This window comes from Dipodomys spectabilis, unplaced genomic scaffold (assembly GCF_019054845.1).
Source record: "Dipodomys spectabilis isolate Male_0828 unplaced genomic scaffold, ASM1905484v1 ptg000002l, whole genome shotgun sequence".
NCBI classification, from domain to species: Eukaryota; Metazoa; Chordata; class Mammalia; order Rodentia; family Heteromyidae; genus Dipodomys; species Dipodomys spectabilis.
This window is the reverse complement of record NW_024870679.1, coordinates 4,317,592-4,337,077: the sequence shown is the minus strand read 5'-3', so window position 1 is coordinate 4,337,077 and position 19,486 is coordinate 4,317,592. Positions and strand designations below refer to the sequence as shown.

At 39.0% G+C, this 19,486-nt stretch overlaps 1 protein-coding gene across 3 annotated transcripts in view; it reads right to left on the bottom strand.

Moving 5' to 3' along the window:
• Positions 1–19,486, bottom strand: part of Wdr47 (WD repeat domain 47) — a 79,141-nt gene that overhangs the window by 23,483 nt on the left and 36,172 nt on the right. For all 3 annotated transcript variants that reach the window (XM_042683041.1, XM_042683058.1, XM_042683049.1), the window contains 3 exons: positions 13,422–13,545; positions 6,705–6,883; positions 1,280–1,540 (listed from right to left, as the gene is read on the bottom strand). In XM_042683041.1, coding sequence (XP_042538975.1) covers positions 1,280–1,540; positions 6,705–6,883; positions 13,422–13,545 — 564 coding nt within the window. The remainder of the gene's footprint in view (positions 1–1,279; positions 1,541–6,704; positions 6,884–13,421; positions 13,546–19,486) is intronic.

Sequence of the window (19,486 nt, the reverse complement as noted above, 5' to 3'; positions counted from 1 at the left end):
CCTACCACTTGAACTACATCTCCAGATTTTGGGGTTTGGGGTAGAGGATTTGAGACAGGGTCTCACTGGTATCTCAGGCAGGCTTCAGGCTCTCAATCTTCCTTCCTGTGACTTAGTGCTGGGATTACAAGTGTGCATCCACCACTCCTGTCTATTTGACTTCTAAAATCAAGTATGGATGTCACATAGACCAAACTTTAAATGTAAAATTTCAGTTCAAGTTTGGCGAGAAATCGAACCAAGTATGAAAATAATAATAAAGAAATATATATTAAATAGACATGTTCTAACATAAAAGTAGAGTCTGGATTAATTACAAGACTAATTTCTACAAAAACCTAAGGGCCCAAAGCATGCTATGCATTTTTAAATAAGCCACTTTGAAGTTATGTTAAGGCTAGAAAGGAAAATCCTTAATTATTCTTCTGACTGAATTAACACTTGTTTACTGGTATTAGCAAGAACATAAATATGTTCTAGTTCCAACAGCTACCAATGTCTAACAATCATTCCAGCATGATGTATACCATGTTCTGGTGCTCTGAAAAGTCAGTTTTACTATTATTTGCTGAAAGAAGGACAAGAAAAAAGATAAATGCTAAAACTGGAGATCTGCAAGATTTTGTTTAAGAACAATGCAGAAAGCAGAACTGCCTTGGTAGTGTATATGCAAAACAAAAAGAAAAATAAAAGGAAAATAAAGACTATACTTGTTATCCCAGTGCTTGGGAAGTGAGGACAGGAGAAACAAATCTGAGGCCAGGTTGGGCTATATAGCTAAATAAGACCTCATCTTAATAAATAAACAAATAAATACTGTAAAGAGACTTAGAAATTGATAGAATAGAATACAGGTAAACTAAGGAAGATTAGAAAAAAATTGAGGAAGTAATGAGCTCTAAAAACTTTCATGTGTTGTGCTCCAATGAGAAGTTCACTTTTTTTTTTTCTTTTCTTTTTTTTTTTCTTTTCTTGTAGCTGGGGCTGGGGCTTGAATGCAGGGCCTGGGCACTCTCCCTGAGCTTTTTTACTTAAGACTAGCACTCTACTACTTGAGCCACAGTTCCACTTCTGGCTTTTTTGGTAGCTTAGTAGAGGTGAGTCTCACAGACTTTCCTGCCTGGGGTGACTTTGAACCATAATCTTCAGATCTCAGCCTCTTCAGTAGCTAGGAATACAGGCATGAACCACTGGCACCCATGTGAGAAGTTCAACTTTCTATCTTGTTGTTCATAGTAGCAAATTAATAGTTTCAGGTTTTATAAAGTCAAGCACTTACATTTGGCTACCACAAGGAGGAGATTCCTCAAGAAAGGGTATGTGATTTGTTGATCCAGGATTACGAGGAGTACTTGTATGAATATTTGAAGCATCATGTGCTAATCTCTGACTAGAGTCTTGGGGTGGTGTAGCAAAACTAGTCACAGAAGAATTATTTGATCCATTGCTTTTGTTCCCATTACACTGCTGGTTGAGCACTGATACCTCATTACCAAGGTTATCCATTCCAATATTTAGTTCACCAAGCTTCTGAATGGACCTATCAAATAAAACACAAATAGTGGAAAATAAAAACTTTATTACATTGCTAATGTATTGAAATTAAAGTTTAATAAATATATACACATAATATTTGGCAAAGTTAATGTTAAAAATTGCCGAAACCGAGATAAAACCAGACACATAACCAAGACACGAAAGATTGCCTCCTCTACACCCCCCACAACACCCCTCCCCAAGTACTGCACTGTAAAGGAGACAGGCATAAAAGCACCTTTTGCCACCTTGGTGGCATGATTATAATCCTAGTACTGGGAAGCTAAAGCAACCATAAATTTGAGGCTAACCTAGACTGCATAGTAAGTTTAAGGCTAGGAGGGATACATAATAAGACTCTGCCTCAAAAAAATAACTTTTATCATAAAAGCAGGAAAAAAAAACAGCACAAAGGCAGAAAAACTCCAATATAACTTTGGCTTAATTTTCAACTTAAAACTTAATTTGAACCAGGTGCCAGTGACTCACACCGGTAATCCTAGCTATTCAAGAGGCTGAGATATGAGGATCATGGTCTAAAGCCAGTCCAGAAAGGAAAGTCAGAGAGATTCTTATCTCCAATTAACGACCCAAAAAGCCAGAAGTATAGCTGTAGCTCAAATGGTGGAATGCTTGCCTTGAGGAAAAAAAAACAACTCAGGGACAGCACCCAGGCCCAGAGTTCAAGCCCCAGGATCAGCACACAACAAGTAAAAAGTAAGTAAATGAAAAATAATCAAATAAATTGCAGTACTTGTAAGCTAAGACAACAGGAGAACTCATAAAGTTAATCCATTAAAAATCCAGCACTTGTGTATGTTTAGCCTGTTTAGCCTGTGAACAGACCTTCAAACAAGTACAAAAAAATATCATCTTCTGGGCTGGGAATGTGGCTTAGTGGCAGAGTGCTTGCCTAGCATGCATGAGGCCCTCAGCACCACATAAACAGAAAAAGCTGGAAGTGGTGATGTGGCTCAAGTGGTAGAGCACTAGTCTTGAGCTGAAGAGCTGAGGGTCAGTGCCCAGGCCCAGAGTTCAAGTCCCACAACTGACAAAAAAAAATCATCTTCTGAAACTTAAAACTCATTCTTCTGTATGAGTTTTGAATATAAAAATCCCTAGTATAGTTTGATGAGGACATTGACAACCTGTTCAAGTTGGCTCTAAGAATAAACCTGATCATTTCAAAACAAAAATAAAAAATAAAAAGGGTCCTGAGATCAAATACATTTAGGAAATATTGAGTGTTAGACCAATGAGCTCCGTTCCCATGGCTTAGAAAACTCCTTCTCCTTCCCACAGCTTGGTATGTTTCTTTCCTAGGCAACAGTAAGCCCATTTAGCAGAGGCAGTAAATCAGTCTCCAACCCCCTTTACCTTGAGATGGAACTCCTCTGGGGCAGCTACCACCATATAAGGCAGAAAGATCCCCTCAAAGTGGCCTTCAGATCCGGGCAGCAGCAAGGCCCCTTATCTATGACTTGGGCAGCAGCCATCAACCCTAGATCACCATGATGAAGCCCCTGGCTCTCACGTCCATACCAAAGTCTCTGAATCCTAGCCCCTTCTAGCCCCTCTTAGCCTCAGTAGGTTATATAGGTCACCCCAGAGAATAGCTGGCACTTCTTTCTTGTGAGAAGGAGTCTTGACGGTCCCTTTCCTGGCAATAAACCTTTTCTTTGTTTTTTGTATCTGGATGTCTGTGTGGTTTAGTAGTTTCACGGCCTGCCCAGGCAGGCTTTGAACCGTGATCTTCAGATCTCAGCCACCTGAGTAGCTAGGATTACAGGCATGAGCCACCAGTGCCTGGCTTTTCTATGGATTTCTATAACATGCTTTTTCCTTTAATATAATTTCAAACTAATCATCAAAGACCTTGAATAGGATGCTTTAACAACAACATACTCTAAACTGAACCTAAATTATTTTATAACTTAAGTTTTATTAAAAAAACAAGAACAGACATTCGTCAATAGTTTAGCTTATTGTTAATGAGGATGTATCTACTACTATTAGGGTTCCAGAACTTTCTACTTCATCTTAAATCAATGCTAGGTATCTTCTATTGCTAAAAAATAAATTTGTAAGAAAGCCAAATTGCAACTATGCTTTTAGGGGTACAAAGAAGACATCCAAAAACCAGAAGTGGTAATTAGGATTAACTGAGAAGCTACAGAGTTGATCAGAGGTGGTAAGAAAACAAGCCCTAATTTGAATGTTCAGAGGCCCACTTAAACTGAGGTCATCACTATAAATACTCCTTGTGTGAAGATAGGATCAGTTTCAGGCTCCCTGACTTACACAACACTTAAAATGTCAAGCAGATGGCCTCCACTATTATTGGTCCAAGGAAAGAGAAAGAGTCACTGCAGTTGCCAAATCATCATCATGAAACCAAATCCACGGAGAATTCCCTTGAGCCAGAAACTCTTCTGCTTTTACAGGTATTAACTCATTTAATCTTTCCACCACTCCTTGTTCATTTAAATATGTTTATATATTCTGCTGGGTGCTAGTGGCTTATACTTGTTATCCTAGCTACTCACGATCAGTGGATTATGTTTCAAAGCCAGCCTAGGCAGAAAAATCCTCAAAACTCCATTTCAAGATAGATATATATATCTATCTTGAAATGGAGTTTTATATATATATATATATATATATATGTGTGTGTGTGTGTATATATATATATATATGTGTATATATATATATGTGTGTATATATATATATATATATATATATACTGAAATATATATATATATTTTTTGGGGGGGTCCAGTTGTGGAGCCTGAACTCTGGGCCTGGGCACTGTCCCTCAGCTCTTCAGCTCAAGGCTAGCGCTCTACCACTTGAGCCACAGTGCCAGTTCTGTCTTTTTTCTTTTTGCTTATGTGGTGCTGAGGAATCGAACCCAGGACCTCAGGCATGCAAGGCAAGCGCTCTACCACTGAGCTACCTTCCCAGCCCCTCAAGGTATTTTTGTTGTTGTTCATCATGGGGCTTGAACTCAGGGCCTGGGCACTGTCCCTGAGCATTTTTACTCAAGGTTAGTGCTCAACCACCTTGAGCCACTTCCAGTTTCCTGGTGATTAACTGGAGGAAGTCAGAGTCTCATGGGCTTTCCTGCCCAAGCTGGCTTTGAACTATAATCCTCAGATCTCAGCCTTCCGAATAGCTAGGATTACAGGTGAGCCACCAGCACCTGGCTAATTCCAAAGTTTGTTGGTTTTGTTTTATAATTGTATTTTGTTTTCTGTCTTTTCTTTTTTGGTACTGAGGATCGAAGCCGGGACATTGCATTTGCTAGGTAAGTGCTTTGCTACTGAGCTACATACCAGCCCTAATCCCAAAGATTTTAACCAGCAAAATTAACCAGTAAAAATGACAGATGGGAGACATGGCTCATATGGTAGAGAGCTAGCCATGAGCAATCAAGTCAAGCAAGAGTATAAGACACTGAGTTCAAGCCCTGAAACTTGCAAAAACAAAAGTTTGTGGGTGTGGTTTACTGATAGTTATATATATATATATATATACATATATATATATATATATATATAAAACTTTATTTATTTTTTTTTTTTTGCCAGTCCTGGGGCTTGAACTCAGGACCTGGGCACTGTCCTTGAGCTTATTTTTGTTCAAGGCTAACACTCTACCACTTGAGCCACAGCACCACTTCCAGCTTTTTCTGTTTATGTGGTAGTGAGGAATCAAACCCAGGGCCTTCAGACATGCTAGGCAAGCACTCTACTACTAAGCCATATTCCCAGTCCTGGTTTACTAATTTTTATTTATTTATTTATTTTTTGTTTTTGGGTCCGGTCGTGGGGCCTGAACTCTGGGCCTGGGCACTGTCCTTCAGCTCTTCAGCTCAAGGCTAGCGTTCTACCACTTGAGTCACAGCGCCACTTCCGGCTTTTTTCTTTTTTGTTTATGTGGTGCTGAGGAATCGAACCCAGGGCCTCGAGCATGCCAGGCAAGCACTCTACCACTGAGCCACCTTCCCAGCCCACTAATTTTTAAATATACATATATAATATACTAATTTTAAGCATATACATACACATTATAGATATATTCCTTCTATAATTTAAAACAGTACAGTTAACGTTGTTTTGGAAGAATCATTTTAACATCGAATCCAAATGATTTTGTTTTTCAGTTTTTCAGTGTTTTTTTTTTAATCTTGTCGGTTGTTGGTCTTGAGCTTTGGGCCTAGGTGCTGCCTCTGAGCTCTTCAGCTCAAGGCAAGCACTCTACCACTTGAGCCACAGTGCCACTCCAGTTTTCTGGGGGTTTATTGAAGGTAAGAGTCTCACAGACTTTCCTGCCTGGGCTGGCTTTGAACCCAGATCCTCAGATCTCAGCCTCCTGAGTAGCTAGGATTACAAGCGTGAGCTGCTGACACCCAACTTTTAAGTTTTTAAAAAATCTGTTATTATAATAAGGTGATGTACAGAGGGGTCACAGATATATAAGTCAGGTAACATTTCTTTTTGACAATGTCACCCCTTCCCTTGCACTTCTCAGTTATTTGTTTGTTTGTTTGTTTATTTAGTATGTAGTTCAGATTTCAGCCTCCTGATTAGCTAGGATTACAGGCATAAGTCACCAACACCTAGCTGCTTCTTCATTTTTTGAAATACTAGGTTGCCAGGATGTCCCAAACTTTAATTCCTAGCCTCAACTTATCTTCTTGTATCAGCCTCTAAATAACTGGGGCTATACGCATTGATCACCAGACAGCAGCTAACTATGTAGGTTTATGCACTCACTACTGAAATTAACAGCTGCTTCTGGAGGGGCATGGGCTCCAGTGGTAGAGTACCTGATTAATAAGCATGAGTTCCTGAGTTCAAAAAGTGGGAGGAGGGAGGAAAGTTAACAGCTACCAAAATAGTTCTTACAATGTGCCAGGTACTGTTTTAAGCAACTCATTTAATCTTCAAAGCAACCTTGGGAAATAAACAGGCAAAAAGAAATCCAGTATCTTCCCCACAGCCCTCAGCACCCTAAATGACAGCTGTATCTACCTGAGTAAATGTAACTTGAGGATAGGGATGGGAGGAAGAAAGTGGGGGGAAATGAAGGAAAGGGTGACACTGATCAAGTTGCATTGTACTCAGAAAATTCCTTCTATTTTAAAAAGTGACTAGAAGACCAACCTGTTAAGGAACTGTTCAGTAAGATTCTGCTGCTGGTCAGAACCATCTTCCTGATTCACACCTCCTTCCAGCAACATCTGCTGGTATATCTGCCGCTGCTGCTCCTTCTGTTCTAAGTGTTGCTGATAGCGTAATCTTTGCCTGTAATATTCTTGAAACTGCTCAGTGGAATCTCGAAGCTAAAAATATTAGAAAAACAACATATTTGAAAAAAACTATTACTGAATATATAACAGTAACTTCTACAAATGCTGAATAAAAGATGACAGCTAAATATGTTTAACAGCTACAAAACAATAAGAATACCATTCTCTTTGAAAACTAACACAGTACCTATGAGACATAATATTCATAGAAATCAGCTAATTTGCTTTAGACCACTAAATAAATATACTAGCCAAAATGAATGGTTGGCCAACCCCAAATAAAAAATGCAAATTAATGACTCTCATGGGGACACAGAGAACATGTATGTAGATAAAGACAAAGCTGTCATTACTTGAATATAATACTTACTGAGAGACTGTATTAATATCTGATAAACAAAGGCCAGTGAATCATGCCTGAAATCCTAGCTACTTCAGAGATGGAGACTAGGGAAATTGGTGGTACCAGGCCAACCCTGGGCAAAAAGTTCATGAGAGCCCTCATCTCAACCAACAGTTGGGTGCAGTGATGTGAACCCGTCAGCTAGCTACACAGAGGGCTAAGAGGGAGATGTTCACAGTTCAAAACCAGCATGGGAAGAAAGTTCCTGAGGTACTCCCCCAACCACATCTCAGCAAAAAAGTCTAATATCATGGTATACATCTATCATCTTACCTATAGGGGGAAGTACAAATAGGAGGATTGTGGTCCTGGCTGGCTCAGGCAAGACTTTATCTCAAAAATAACCATGGCAAAAACAACGGGAGGCATGGGCTCAAGCAGTAGAGTGCCTGACTAACAAGCATGAAACCCTAAGTTTAAACCTTATATACTTAGGGGCTGGGAAAGTGGCTCAGTGGTAGAATGCTTGCCTTGCATGCATGAGGCACTGGGTTTGATTCCTCAGCATCACATAAGCAGAAAAAGCCGGAAGTGGCACTGTGGCACAAGTGGTAGAGCACTAGCCTTGAACTGAAGAGCTGAGGTACAATGCCCAGGCTCAGAGTTCAGACCTCATGACCGACAAAATAATAATAATAAAAAAGTAAACCTTATATGCTTAAAAAGAGCTATTTAATGAGTAATGTTAACCTTGCAAAGAATACTTAATTTAAGCGTGTAAATGGTCTGATAGCTTTCTATAGAGAGAAACATAAAATTTCCCTCAATAAAGTTTCAAATATTCTTTCATAAGGAGTAAGATGGGTGTTAAATTGAGTAGTCTCAACATTTTCTCTTAGCCCTTGTAAAAGAAATATATAACACTCAGAACTGAGATTTATAGCGAATTCCATTATTGGCACAGAAACACTCTCCTGTCATACCCAAATCTGGTCTCACTGCACAGGTTGTGTGCACTGGGCTAATCCTGGAACAAACTGACCACCATCTCTAAAATTAACCACCACTAACAATAAGCTTAGCCAAGAGTTTTTCACAGCTATCTAAGGTCCTTTCTCTTTTCTGGAAAATAGAAAATTTCCTTCTCTATTTCATAACTTACAGTAATAACTCTAAAAAAATTGTCCATACTTCAAATGTTAACTAAGGAAAAAAATAACATAAAATGTATCATTTTATCCATTCTGAGTATACAATTCAGTGGCATTAGTTACACTCACAATATCGTGCAACCATCACCACTATATCCAAAACCTTTTCATCATTCCATACAGAAATTACAACTAACAACGTACTATGTGATTTTTTTTGTTTCTTTTGTATGTTCTTCTCCATGGTATAACTCCTGTTCCACTGCCCTGCATCTTGTATATACATTTTTCTAATTTGGGGAGAGGAAGGGAAATTACAAAATGCTGAAACAGGGATACAGGTTGATCCACTGTATTAATGAGATATACAAGATGCTATGTTGAAAACAAACTTTACAACTTGGGGGGAGGAGGAAAGGGAGGGAGGAGTTAGGGAGGTAGGGAGGGAAGGGCTGATAGGGAGAAAACAAAGGAGGGAGTAACAATACTCGATAGGAAATGTACTCATTACCTTACTCATGTAACTGTAACCCCTCTGTACAGTATCTTTAAAATAAAAATATATATTAAAATACAATAAAAAAGAAATTATAACTATTCAGCAATAACTCCTATTTTCTTTTCCTTTTGGCCCCAGGTAATCTCTATTCTATTTCTGCATCTATGAATTAACCTATTCTACATATTTCATATAGGTGGAAATCATACATTTGTTCTTTTTAATCTGATTAGTTCATAGAGTCTGAGGTTTTCAGGGTTCATCCACTTTGGTTTTTTTCCTTGGATTTGTTTGTTCATTTTTATGCCAGTATTGGGGCTTGTACTCAGGGCCAGAGAGCTGACCCTTAGCTTTTTCTCTCAAGGCTGGCAATCTACCACTTGAGCCACAGTTTGACTTCTGGTTATCTGGTGGCTCACTGGAGATAAGAATTTCATGGACTTTCCTTCTGGACTGGCTTTGAACCATGATCCTAAGATCTCAGTCTCTTGAGTAACTAAGATTACAGGTATGAACCATTGGTGCTGGCTGGGTTCATCTACTTCATAGCATGTGTTAGAACATCATTACTTGTTATGGCTAAACAATATTCCATTGTGTATATATGCCACATTTTGTTTTTCCACTCTACCAGTAGACAAATAGATTATTTTCATCTTTGGCCATCATGAGCAATGCTGTTATAAGTATGGTATGGAAATGCTTATCTCTGATCTTACTGTTTTGGGCTTATACCTATGGATGAAAACAAATGGTCATATAATAATTTTACATTTAGAGTTTTGTTGTGTAGTACTGTGGTTTGAACTTTGGACCTCACATCTCCCAGACAGGTCCTCTTACCATTGAGCCACATCTGCAATCCTATGTTTAGCTCTTAAAGAATCAATCAACCCTTTTCTACTTTTTTGTTTGTGGGTTTTTTTTGTTTTTGTTTTGTGTGTGTGTGTGTGTGTGTGTGAGGTGCTGGGGATGGACCTAGGACCTTGAAAATGCTAGTTACATTTTCCCTAACCCCTTCTAAAAAGTCTTTACAGTAACTGCACTGAACATTTTATATTCCAACTAGCAATTGTATAAGGATTCAAACTGCTTTATTTTTCTAAATTTGGTATTAATTGGAGATAAGTCTCACATACTTTCTGCCGAAGCTGGTTTCAAAGCATAGTCTTCAAATCTCAGCCTCCAAGTTGGTAGGGCTACAGTCGTGAGCCACAGATGCAGTTCTTTTGCCCATTTTTAATTTGGATTGTCATTTTGTTGTTGAGTGGTAGGAGTTTTTATATAACTCTAGATTTTAAAGTTTATCAGATTTGGGCTGGGAAGTTGGCTCAGTGGTACAGCGCTTGCCTTGCATGCCTGAGGCCCTGGGTTCGATTCCTCAGCACCACATAAGCAAAAAGAAAAAAGCCGGAAGTGGTGCTGTGGCTCAAGTGGTAGAGCGCTAGCCTTGAGCTGAAGAGCTGAGGGACAGTGCCCAGGCCCAGAGTTCAGGCCCCACGACCGGAACCCAAAAAAAAAAAAAAAAAAGTTTATCAGATTTAATTTATAAATACTTTGTTCCATTCTGTATATTGCCTTTTTTACTTCCTTAATAACATTTTTTGATCTACAAAAGCTTTTTAATTTTGATGAAGTAAAATTTATTTTTACTTCTTTTTGCTTATACTTTTGGTGTCCCATTTATGAATACATAATAAAAATAGACTTTATGGTTTAGCCTTATAGACTAGTGACCCATTCTGAGTTAATTTTTGTATATGGTATGAGGTAGATATCCAGCTTTATTCTTTTCATATGGAAATCTAGTTGCTGCAGGTAAAGAGACTATTTTTAAAGAAACTATTGTTTCTCTCCTGAATGGATTGGCATCCTTGCAAAAATCAACTGACTCTCACAAGACAATATGGTGGAAATGATCTGTACAACTTGAAGAGGTTGGAGGGTAGAAGAATAGTGGGAGAAAAAATGAGGGAGGGGATAACAAGTCAACAAGAAATGTAATGTAACCCTATATATATCATCTTGACAATAAAATTTAAATTTAAAAAATCAACTGACTATATGAAATAACTTCTACATGCTCTATTTTATTCCATTGTTTATGTATCTACCACACTTTCAGTACTATAGCTTTGTAACAAATTTAAAAATCATAAAATAAGTCTTACAAATTTGTTCCTTTTCAAAACTGTTTGGCTATTTGGGGCATCTTGCAATTCCTTATGAACTTGAGCTTTAGATTTATTACTGTAAAAGAGACTGTAGATTTTGTGTGTGTGTGTGTGTGTGTGTGTGTGTGTGTGTGTGTGTGTGTGTGTGTGTGTGTGTGTGTGTGTGTGTGTGTGTGAGATACTGGGATCTGAACTAGGGCCCCTGCACTGAGTGGGCTATACAGCTTCAGTTGCAGTCAGCCTGCATTTCTCACACAGCTGAGAAGACAGGCACACACCAGTACAGCAGGCTTTTCATTAATTGAGTGACAATCTCATTAACTTTTTGTCTAGGATAACATCAACCCATAATCCTCCAGATCGCTGCCTGCCCAGTAGCCAAAATTAAGCAGGCATGATTACACAAAAAGACTCTGGAAGTTTTATAGGGAATACATTGTATCTGTAGATTATCCTAGGTAGTAATCACAATTTAACAAAGTTAACATTTCCTATTCATGAACACAGGACTTATTTCCTTTAACGCCTCTAACATTTCTCTCAGCAATGTTCTGTAGTTTGCAGTGTAAAAGTCTTTATTTTTGTCAGTAGTGGGGCCTGAAATCTGGGCCTGGGCACTTGTCCCTCAGCTCTTCAGCACAAGGCTAGCCCTCTATCTTTTTTTTTTTGGGTCCGGTCGTGGGGCCTGAACTCTGGGCCTGGGAGCTGTCCCTCTGCTCTTCAGCTCAAGGCTAGCGCTCTACCATTTGAGCCACAGCGCCACTTCCGGCTTTTTTCTTTTTGTTTATGTGGTGCTGAGGAATCGAACTCAGGGACTCAGGCAAGCAAGGCAAGCCCTCTACCACTGAGCCACCTTCTCAGCCCAAGCGCTCTATCTTTTGAACAAGGCTTTTTCTGCTTATGTGGTGCTGAGGAATCGAACCCAGGACCTCATGCATGCAAGGCAAGCACTCTACCACTGAGCCGCCTTCCCAGCCCTTATTCTGTTAATTTTTTGCTCAGCAAAACCTTATTAACCTTATGAGTTCTCGTAATTTTTTCATGAGATCTTTAGGATTTTTCCTGAATAAGATCACATCATCTGCAAAATGATAATTTTATCTCTTCTGGTTTGAATATCCTTTTATTTCTTTTCCTTGATTAACTGCTCTCATCAGAACTTCCAGTAAATGCTCAAGAGCATTTGTAGAAACTGGCATTGTGGTCTTTATTCTTTCTTTTTTTTTTGGGGGGGGGGGGTGTCCAGTCGTGGGGCCTGAACTCTGGCCCTGAGCACTGTCCCTCAGCTCTTCAGCTCAAGGCTAGCGCTCTACCACTTGAGCCACAGCGCCACTTCCGGCTTTTTTCTTTTTGCTTATGTGGTGCTGGGGAATCGAACCCAGGGCCTCAGGCATGCAAGGCAAGCGCTCTACCACTGAGCCACCTTCCCAGCCCTGTGGTCTTTATTATTGATGTCAGGGAAAAAACTTCTAGTCGCCACTTAACTATGTTAGCTGTGGGTATTTCATAAATGCCCTTTACCATATTAAGGTTCCCTTTTATTCCTGGATTTCTGATATTTCTTTTATCATTAGAGGGTATTAAATTTCATCAACTTTACCAACTGAGGTGATCATATGGGTTTTTCTCCCTCATTGTATTATTCTGATATATTACACTAATTTATCTTCTGTTAACTATTCCTTGAATCCTAAAATAAATCCCACCTAACCACAGTGCATAATCTTAATATACTATTGGATTTGCTGGTAATTTGTTGAGGAGATTTTTTTGCCTTTATATTCATAATGGCTACTAGCCGATAGTTTTCTTTTAATAGCTTCCTTCATCTGACCAGTAACAGGATGACGTTGCCCTCATAGAATTAGTTAAGAAGTATTCTTGCTCTTCTCTTTCTTTTTTTGTGCTGGTCCTGGTTACTGTCCCTGAGCTTTTCTACTGAATGCTAGTGCTCTACCACTTGAATCACAGCTTCACTTCCAGCTTTTTGGTGGCTAACTGGAAATAAGAGTCTCACAGACTCTCCTGGCTAGGCTGGCTTCAAACCATGACCTCAGATCTCTGCCTCCTGAATAGCTAAGATTATAGGCATGAGCCATTGGTGACCAGCTGCCTCTTTTCTTTTTTGGGAAGAGTGTGAAAAGAATTATTTTTACAGCCAAGAGCCCTGTGTGTGCTAGGCATGCTACATCTCCAGCCCAACCCTTAAAAGACTTACAAAACAATATGCATGGTATATTACCGATTCTTTGGGGAGAAGAAATGAGCCAATATTGAAGTCTAGATGTTCTCTTCCTACTCCCAAATTACAGAAAATTATTTAAAGGTTCTATACAGGCAAATGCTATTATTTTTTTGCCAAGAGAAAGGATTCTAAAAGACAACGAATAGTAGTAAATATTACCTCATTTTTTTCTTGCTTCAGTGTTCCTGGATTCTGTGTTCCATTTGCAGGCTCTTTTTCAGAAACTGAACTCTGGCTCAAGATTTCACTGCTAATAGGCCGCTGTGCCTCAACAGGTGTATCACTTTATCCAGAAAGGTGCCAAAAAGCAAAAAGCAAGGAGGATGAAGGAAAATATATTTTAGTCAGAGAACTTTCAAGTATAAAAAAGTGAATGTTTATCCTAAGTGCTCACCAGGTGAACAGATTTTTTTTAGCCCAGATATATGTGTGTACCTGTGTGTGTATGTGTTTAAAAAAAAGGTCACATTAAATTTGGGGATTTTGACAGTGTATACCCACACACACATATTTATACACAGGGAATGACAGGAATGTAAAACAGATCCTGTTGGAGTTGTGTCTACTAATGGGAGGGGAGAGGGTGAACAGAGAGGGTGAAAGAGGACAGATATGGCGAATATACTTTATGTACATGTTTTACACTGGAAGAATCAAGCTTACTGAGATTCATTTGGGAAGGAGGGAGAGGAATAAGAGAAAATGACAGAGGAGACAAGATACATAAAACTCTTCTGTTTAACTAATTGATGCTAACAACAACAACTAAAAGAGGGTTTTGACAGTAGTTATCAACCTTCTTTCTATTCTCTAAACCTGCAGCTCACAGCTGCTGGTGCATTCCTCCACCAGAACAAGCTGGCTGCAAAAGGGACTGTCAGCCAGAGCTGTTGGTCTCTAGGAGGTTATTTCAGAACCAAACTGGAGGCAAGAATAGTTTATAGAGAGCAAGGAAAAGGGTGACATTGTCCAAAAAGAAATGTACTCTTTACCTGACTTATGTAACTATAATCCCTCTTTACATCACCTTTATACTAACAATAAAAAATGTTTACACAAAAGAAAAAATGAAGAATAGTTTATATCCTGCTGGGTTTTAAACCTAGATGATTCTAATGTTTCCCCATACTTTGTATTTTTTTTTACTTTCCTTTCTTCCCTCAACTACAAAAATAGTTTTTAAAAATAGAAAGTGATTTATAGAAAGGAGTACTTTTTATTTTTTGTTTTTCTGTTCCTGGGGCTTGACTTCAGGGCCTAGACTCCTGGAGCTTTTTGCTCAAGGCTAGTGGATCTACCACTTTAGAGCCAAACTTCATTTTCGAGCTTTTTGGTGGTAACTGGAGATAAAAATCTCATTTCCTCCTGCTTGGGCCAGCCTTGAACCTCAATCCTCAGATCTCAGCCTTCTGAATCGCTAGGATTAGAACTGTGAGCCAGTAGCACCCAGCAAGGTTTATAAAGTTTTAAATTTTATTAAAAATATTTTTATATTCTACATAAAAATAAAACATGCCGGGCACCAATGGCTCATGCCTATAATCCTAGCTACTCAGGAGGCTGAGATCTGAGGATCGTAGTTCAAAGGAAAGTCCATGAGACTCTTATCTCCAATAAACCGCCAGAAAACTAGAAGTGGTCCTGTAGTTCAAGTGGTAGAGAGCACTTGCGTTGGGCTGAAATGCTCAGGGACAGCGCCCAGGCCCAGAGTTCAAGCCCCACAATTGACAAAACAAAACAAATCTCTGTCCAACATTTACATTGTATTAGGTGTTTTCTTTTGTTGGTACTGGTATTTGAACCATGTATGAGTTTCTCAAAGACATTCCAGATTATTCCTAATATTCTTCTAACATACTAATAACTTCTACTTTTACAGCTACTCTAGTCAAAATTTTTAATAACTAATTTTCCCTGAAGACAATGAATACCAGACACTTAAACATTTTATCTAATGGTTTAGAGACCCTGGGAACAATTACAAAACTAAATAATCTCTTCCTTTAAGAAATTTGAAAATGAACCCCAAGATAGGGACACAAGTAGTTTTTTTTTCTTGCTATTGTTTTTAACACATTTATAATGTACTATGTGATTTTTTTTTTGTTTCTTTGGTATGTTCTTCCCCCAAGGTATAACCCCCATTTTCACTGTATTTGATTACGGTGCTCTCTATCTTGTATATACATTTTTCTAATTTGGGGAGGGGAAGGGAAATAACAAAAAGCTGAAATAAGGATACAGGTTGACCCATTGTAACAATAAGACACTATGTTGAAACAAACTTTACAACTGGGGGGTGGGGGTTGGGGAGAGAAAGGATGGTAGGGGAAAAACTAAGGAGGAGGTAACAATGCTCAATAGGAAACGTACTCATTACCTTACTCATGTAACTGTATATCTCTATATGGTATTTTTACAATAAAAAATAAAAAAAAGAAATTTGATTATGGTGGGGTGCAGATGGCTCACGTCTGTAATCCTAGCTAGTCATGAAGCTGAGATCTGAGGATCGTGGTTCAAAGCCAGCCTGGGCAGGAAAGTCCTTAAGACTCTTCCAATTAACAGCACCTAGGTCTGAGTTCAAGTCCCATGATCCCCAAAATCCTTTTGATTATGAGGTATCCTTGTAACGGCCTCTGTAGGAAGGAGTACATAAGACATATCAAAATTCAGGTCTAGGGTTCAGGAAACAGCTGGACAGGCATCTTCAAAAAAGCTACGTTCTGCTGGATACTAGTGGCTCACATCTCTAATCCTAGCAACTGAGGAGGCTAAGATCTGAGGACTGCAGTTTGAAGCCAGCCTGAAACTATTTATCGCCAATTAATTATCAAAAAAGCCCAAAGTATAGCTGTAGCTCACATGGTAGAGTGCTAGCCTTGAGCAAAAAAGCTCAGAGACAGCACACAGGCTCTGAATTCAAGCCCCAGGACTCTACAACAAAACAAAAACAAAAAACAAAGGAAGAACCTACTATTCCTGAGTACCTGTAAAATGCATACCACATACACATCCAGAAACTCTCAGAAGAGGTTTTTACTATCATACTGTAATGTAAATTCCTAATGGCCATAAGAGCCATGCCTCTAGCCCTCTAGTTTTTGTTGTTTTTTTGTTTTTTTTTAATGTTTTGGCAGTACTGAAGTACTGAAGTATAGTGCCTCATGCTTGCTATACAAATTCCCTACCACTTGAGTCATGCCCTTGTTTGCTTCAGCTATTTGGTGGATAGGATCTTAAGTTTTTGCTTGAGTGATCTCAAACTCACAATTCTCCTGCTTCCACTTTCCAAGTAGCTGGAATTACAGATATGTACCACAGTGATCAGCTTACAAAACCTCCATTTTATGATCAAAAATAAGAATTTCTAAGTATTATTAACTCAAGAATTCTTAAGAGTTACATTAGCCAGGAGCTGGCGGCTCATACCTGTAATTATAGCTACTCAGGAGGCTAAAATCAGGATTGTGATTTGAGACTAGCCTGGGTAAGAAAGTCCATGATCTCCAATTAATCACCAGAAGAAAAAAAAAAACCAAAGTGGAGTTGTGGCTCAAAGTTGTATAGCAAAGCCCCACCACCAACAAAAAAATTACATTATTTGTATAAATGTACAATAAGTGGATCTTCATAGAGTAACATTTAATTTTGTGATATCTATAGAATATTCATATTCAGTATCTCATTTAATTTGCACAATTACCTGTGGAATATGTTATAATCCCCATTTCACAGGGGAAAAAACAAACTAAAAATAAGCAACAGGTATCTTAAAATTGCATGGCAAATACAGCTATAACTTGAACGTAGGAGGAATTGAAGACAAGGCTATAGGTGACATGAAAATGAATTTTTGGTTGTTGCTGTTTGTCACAGGGCTCTTTTGCTAAAAGCTAATGCTCTACCACTTTGAGCCACAGTGCCACTTCTGGTTTTCTGGTGGTTCATTGCAGATAAAAGTCTCATGGGGACTCTTATGCTGGGTCTGGCTTAAAATCACCATCCTCTGATCTGGTGGGCATAAGCCACCAGCACTAAGCAAAAAAAAATGTTTGTTTTTTTTAACCAGTCCTGGGGCTTGAACTCAGAGCCTGGGCTCTGTCCCTGAGCCTCTCTGTGCTCAAGGTTAGCCCTCTACCACTTGAGCCTCAGCACCACTTTCAGCTTTTTCTGTTTATGTGGTGCTGAGGAATCGAACCCAGGGCTTCATGTATACTAGGCAAGCACTCTACCACTAAGCCACATTCCCAGCCCCAAGAAAATCATTTTTTTTAAGTTTTTTAAAAGTATGTAGAACAGAACCAATATTAGCTGAAATTATTGAAACACAAATTTAATATCATTCTCCACTTAAAATCCTTCCTACACCTACACTTATAATAAAATCTGCCTTCCTCTCTCTCTCTCTCCACTGTGTTCCAGCTCCCCACTCATCTCTAGTAGGTCCGTGCCTTTGCCTCTGCCAGAGCCATTACCCCCACATAGTGCACCTAGCGGAGCACTTCCTCTAAGCGGCTGCCCCAGGACACTTGCTTCCTCTGTATCAGCTCTACCCTCTTTTCTCACTTTCAAATTCTTGATTTCATTCAATACATTTAGCATAACTTGAAATTATTTTATATGCCTGTTTACCTTTTTAGTCTGTCTCCCCAACTAGATCAAAGCTCCATGAAGAGAGGAAAGTCATCTGCCCCACTTATCACCACAGCCCTTATGCCAAACACAGGGCCTGTCATTTGGCAGCACCCATTAAAAAAAAAAAAAAGTGGACTGGGAACAGTGTCTTAGTGGTAGAGTGCTTGCCTAGCATGAATGAAGCCCTGGGTTTGATTCCTCAGTACAGCATAAACAGAAAAAGCCAGAAGTGGTGTTGTAGCTCAAGAGGTAGAATGCTAGCTTTGAGCAAAAGAAGCTCAGTGACAGTGCCTAGGTCCCGAGTTCAAGCCCCAGGATTGGCAAAAAAAAAAAAGCATGATGTATTTAGTTTTGTCAGTTGTGGGGCTGAAAATCAGGGCCAAGACATTGTCTCTGAGCGTTTTTGCTCAAGGCTAGTGCTCTACCACTTTGAGCCACAGCTCCACTTCTGATTTTCTGGTGGTTAATTGAAGATAAGAATCTCATAGGCTTTCCTGCCCCAGTTGGCTTTGAACCTCAATCCTCAGATCTCAGCCTACTGATTAGTTAGGATTACAAGCATGAGCTAAAACAAAAGGGTTTTTTTTTTAATGCTAGAAAATAAGTCAATTGTGGAGAATTAGTAAACTGAAACCAAGGCTGAAAAATCATTAGAAAAACAAGGAATTGGATGGGAAGGTGGCTCAGTGGTAGAGCGCTTGCCTTGCATGCATGAGTCCCTGGGTTTGATTCCTCAGCACCCCATAAGCAAAAAAAGCCGGAAATGACACTGTAACTCAAGTGGTAGAGCACTAGCCTTGAGCTGAAGAGCTGAGGGACAATGCCCAGGCCTATAGTTCAGGCCCCAGGACCAACAACAACGACAAAAAAAAAAAGGGAAAAAAAAAGAAAAACAAGGAATTGAATGAACAATTCAAGAATCGATGACCACATTCTTTCTACTACTCTGTCTTATTTCTACTACTCTGTCTTACCTTGATTATTGAATCAGATACATCTCACCTGGATGAGTAATTCAGTCTATGAATAGAAGGGGTCTAAGTTTTGGTAAATTCTTCCTAATGAAAGAATACTCAGGAAAAGACCACATGAAATAGTTACCCATTAAATATTTCTGAGTATGAAACGATTTGAGATTTACTGTCTCCATATTCTGACAGTAACAGAGCAGGATAAAGAGAAAGTTTCTAGGTAAGCATGCATCTAGGGATAGATACCCCAGTTTATCATTTTAGATGGTATAAATACCCCTGGGACAAAGCTCTCCCACTGAGTCTCTCTTAGCTCCTATCCCATGTGCATGTCAAGTGGTGCCTCTTTTTGTTTGTTCTTGCTTTGTCCTGCTCTGCTAAATAAATCTGCTGGCTTTCTACCTTCAGTTTCCTTTTGTGAATTACTCAAAATTCATTTCACCAATTGAATTCAAGAGCCTATCTGTTCCATGAGTAATTGGGAAGTTGAGTCAAGGATGCCTTTTTCTTACTGGAAACTCTTCACCCCTCACCCTTATCTGATGAATTCAGTCTTCAGACTTTAAACTCAATACTGACCTATATTGGAAGACTACCTATTTTAACTAACTTTAC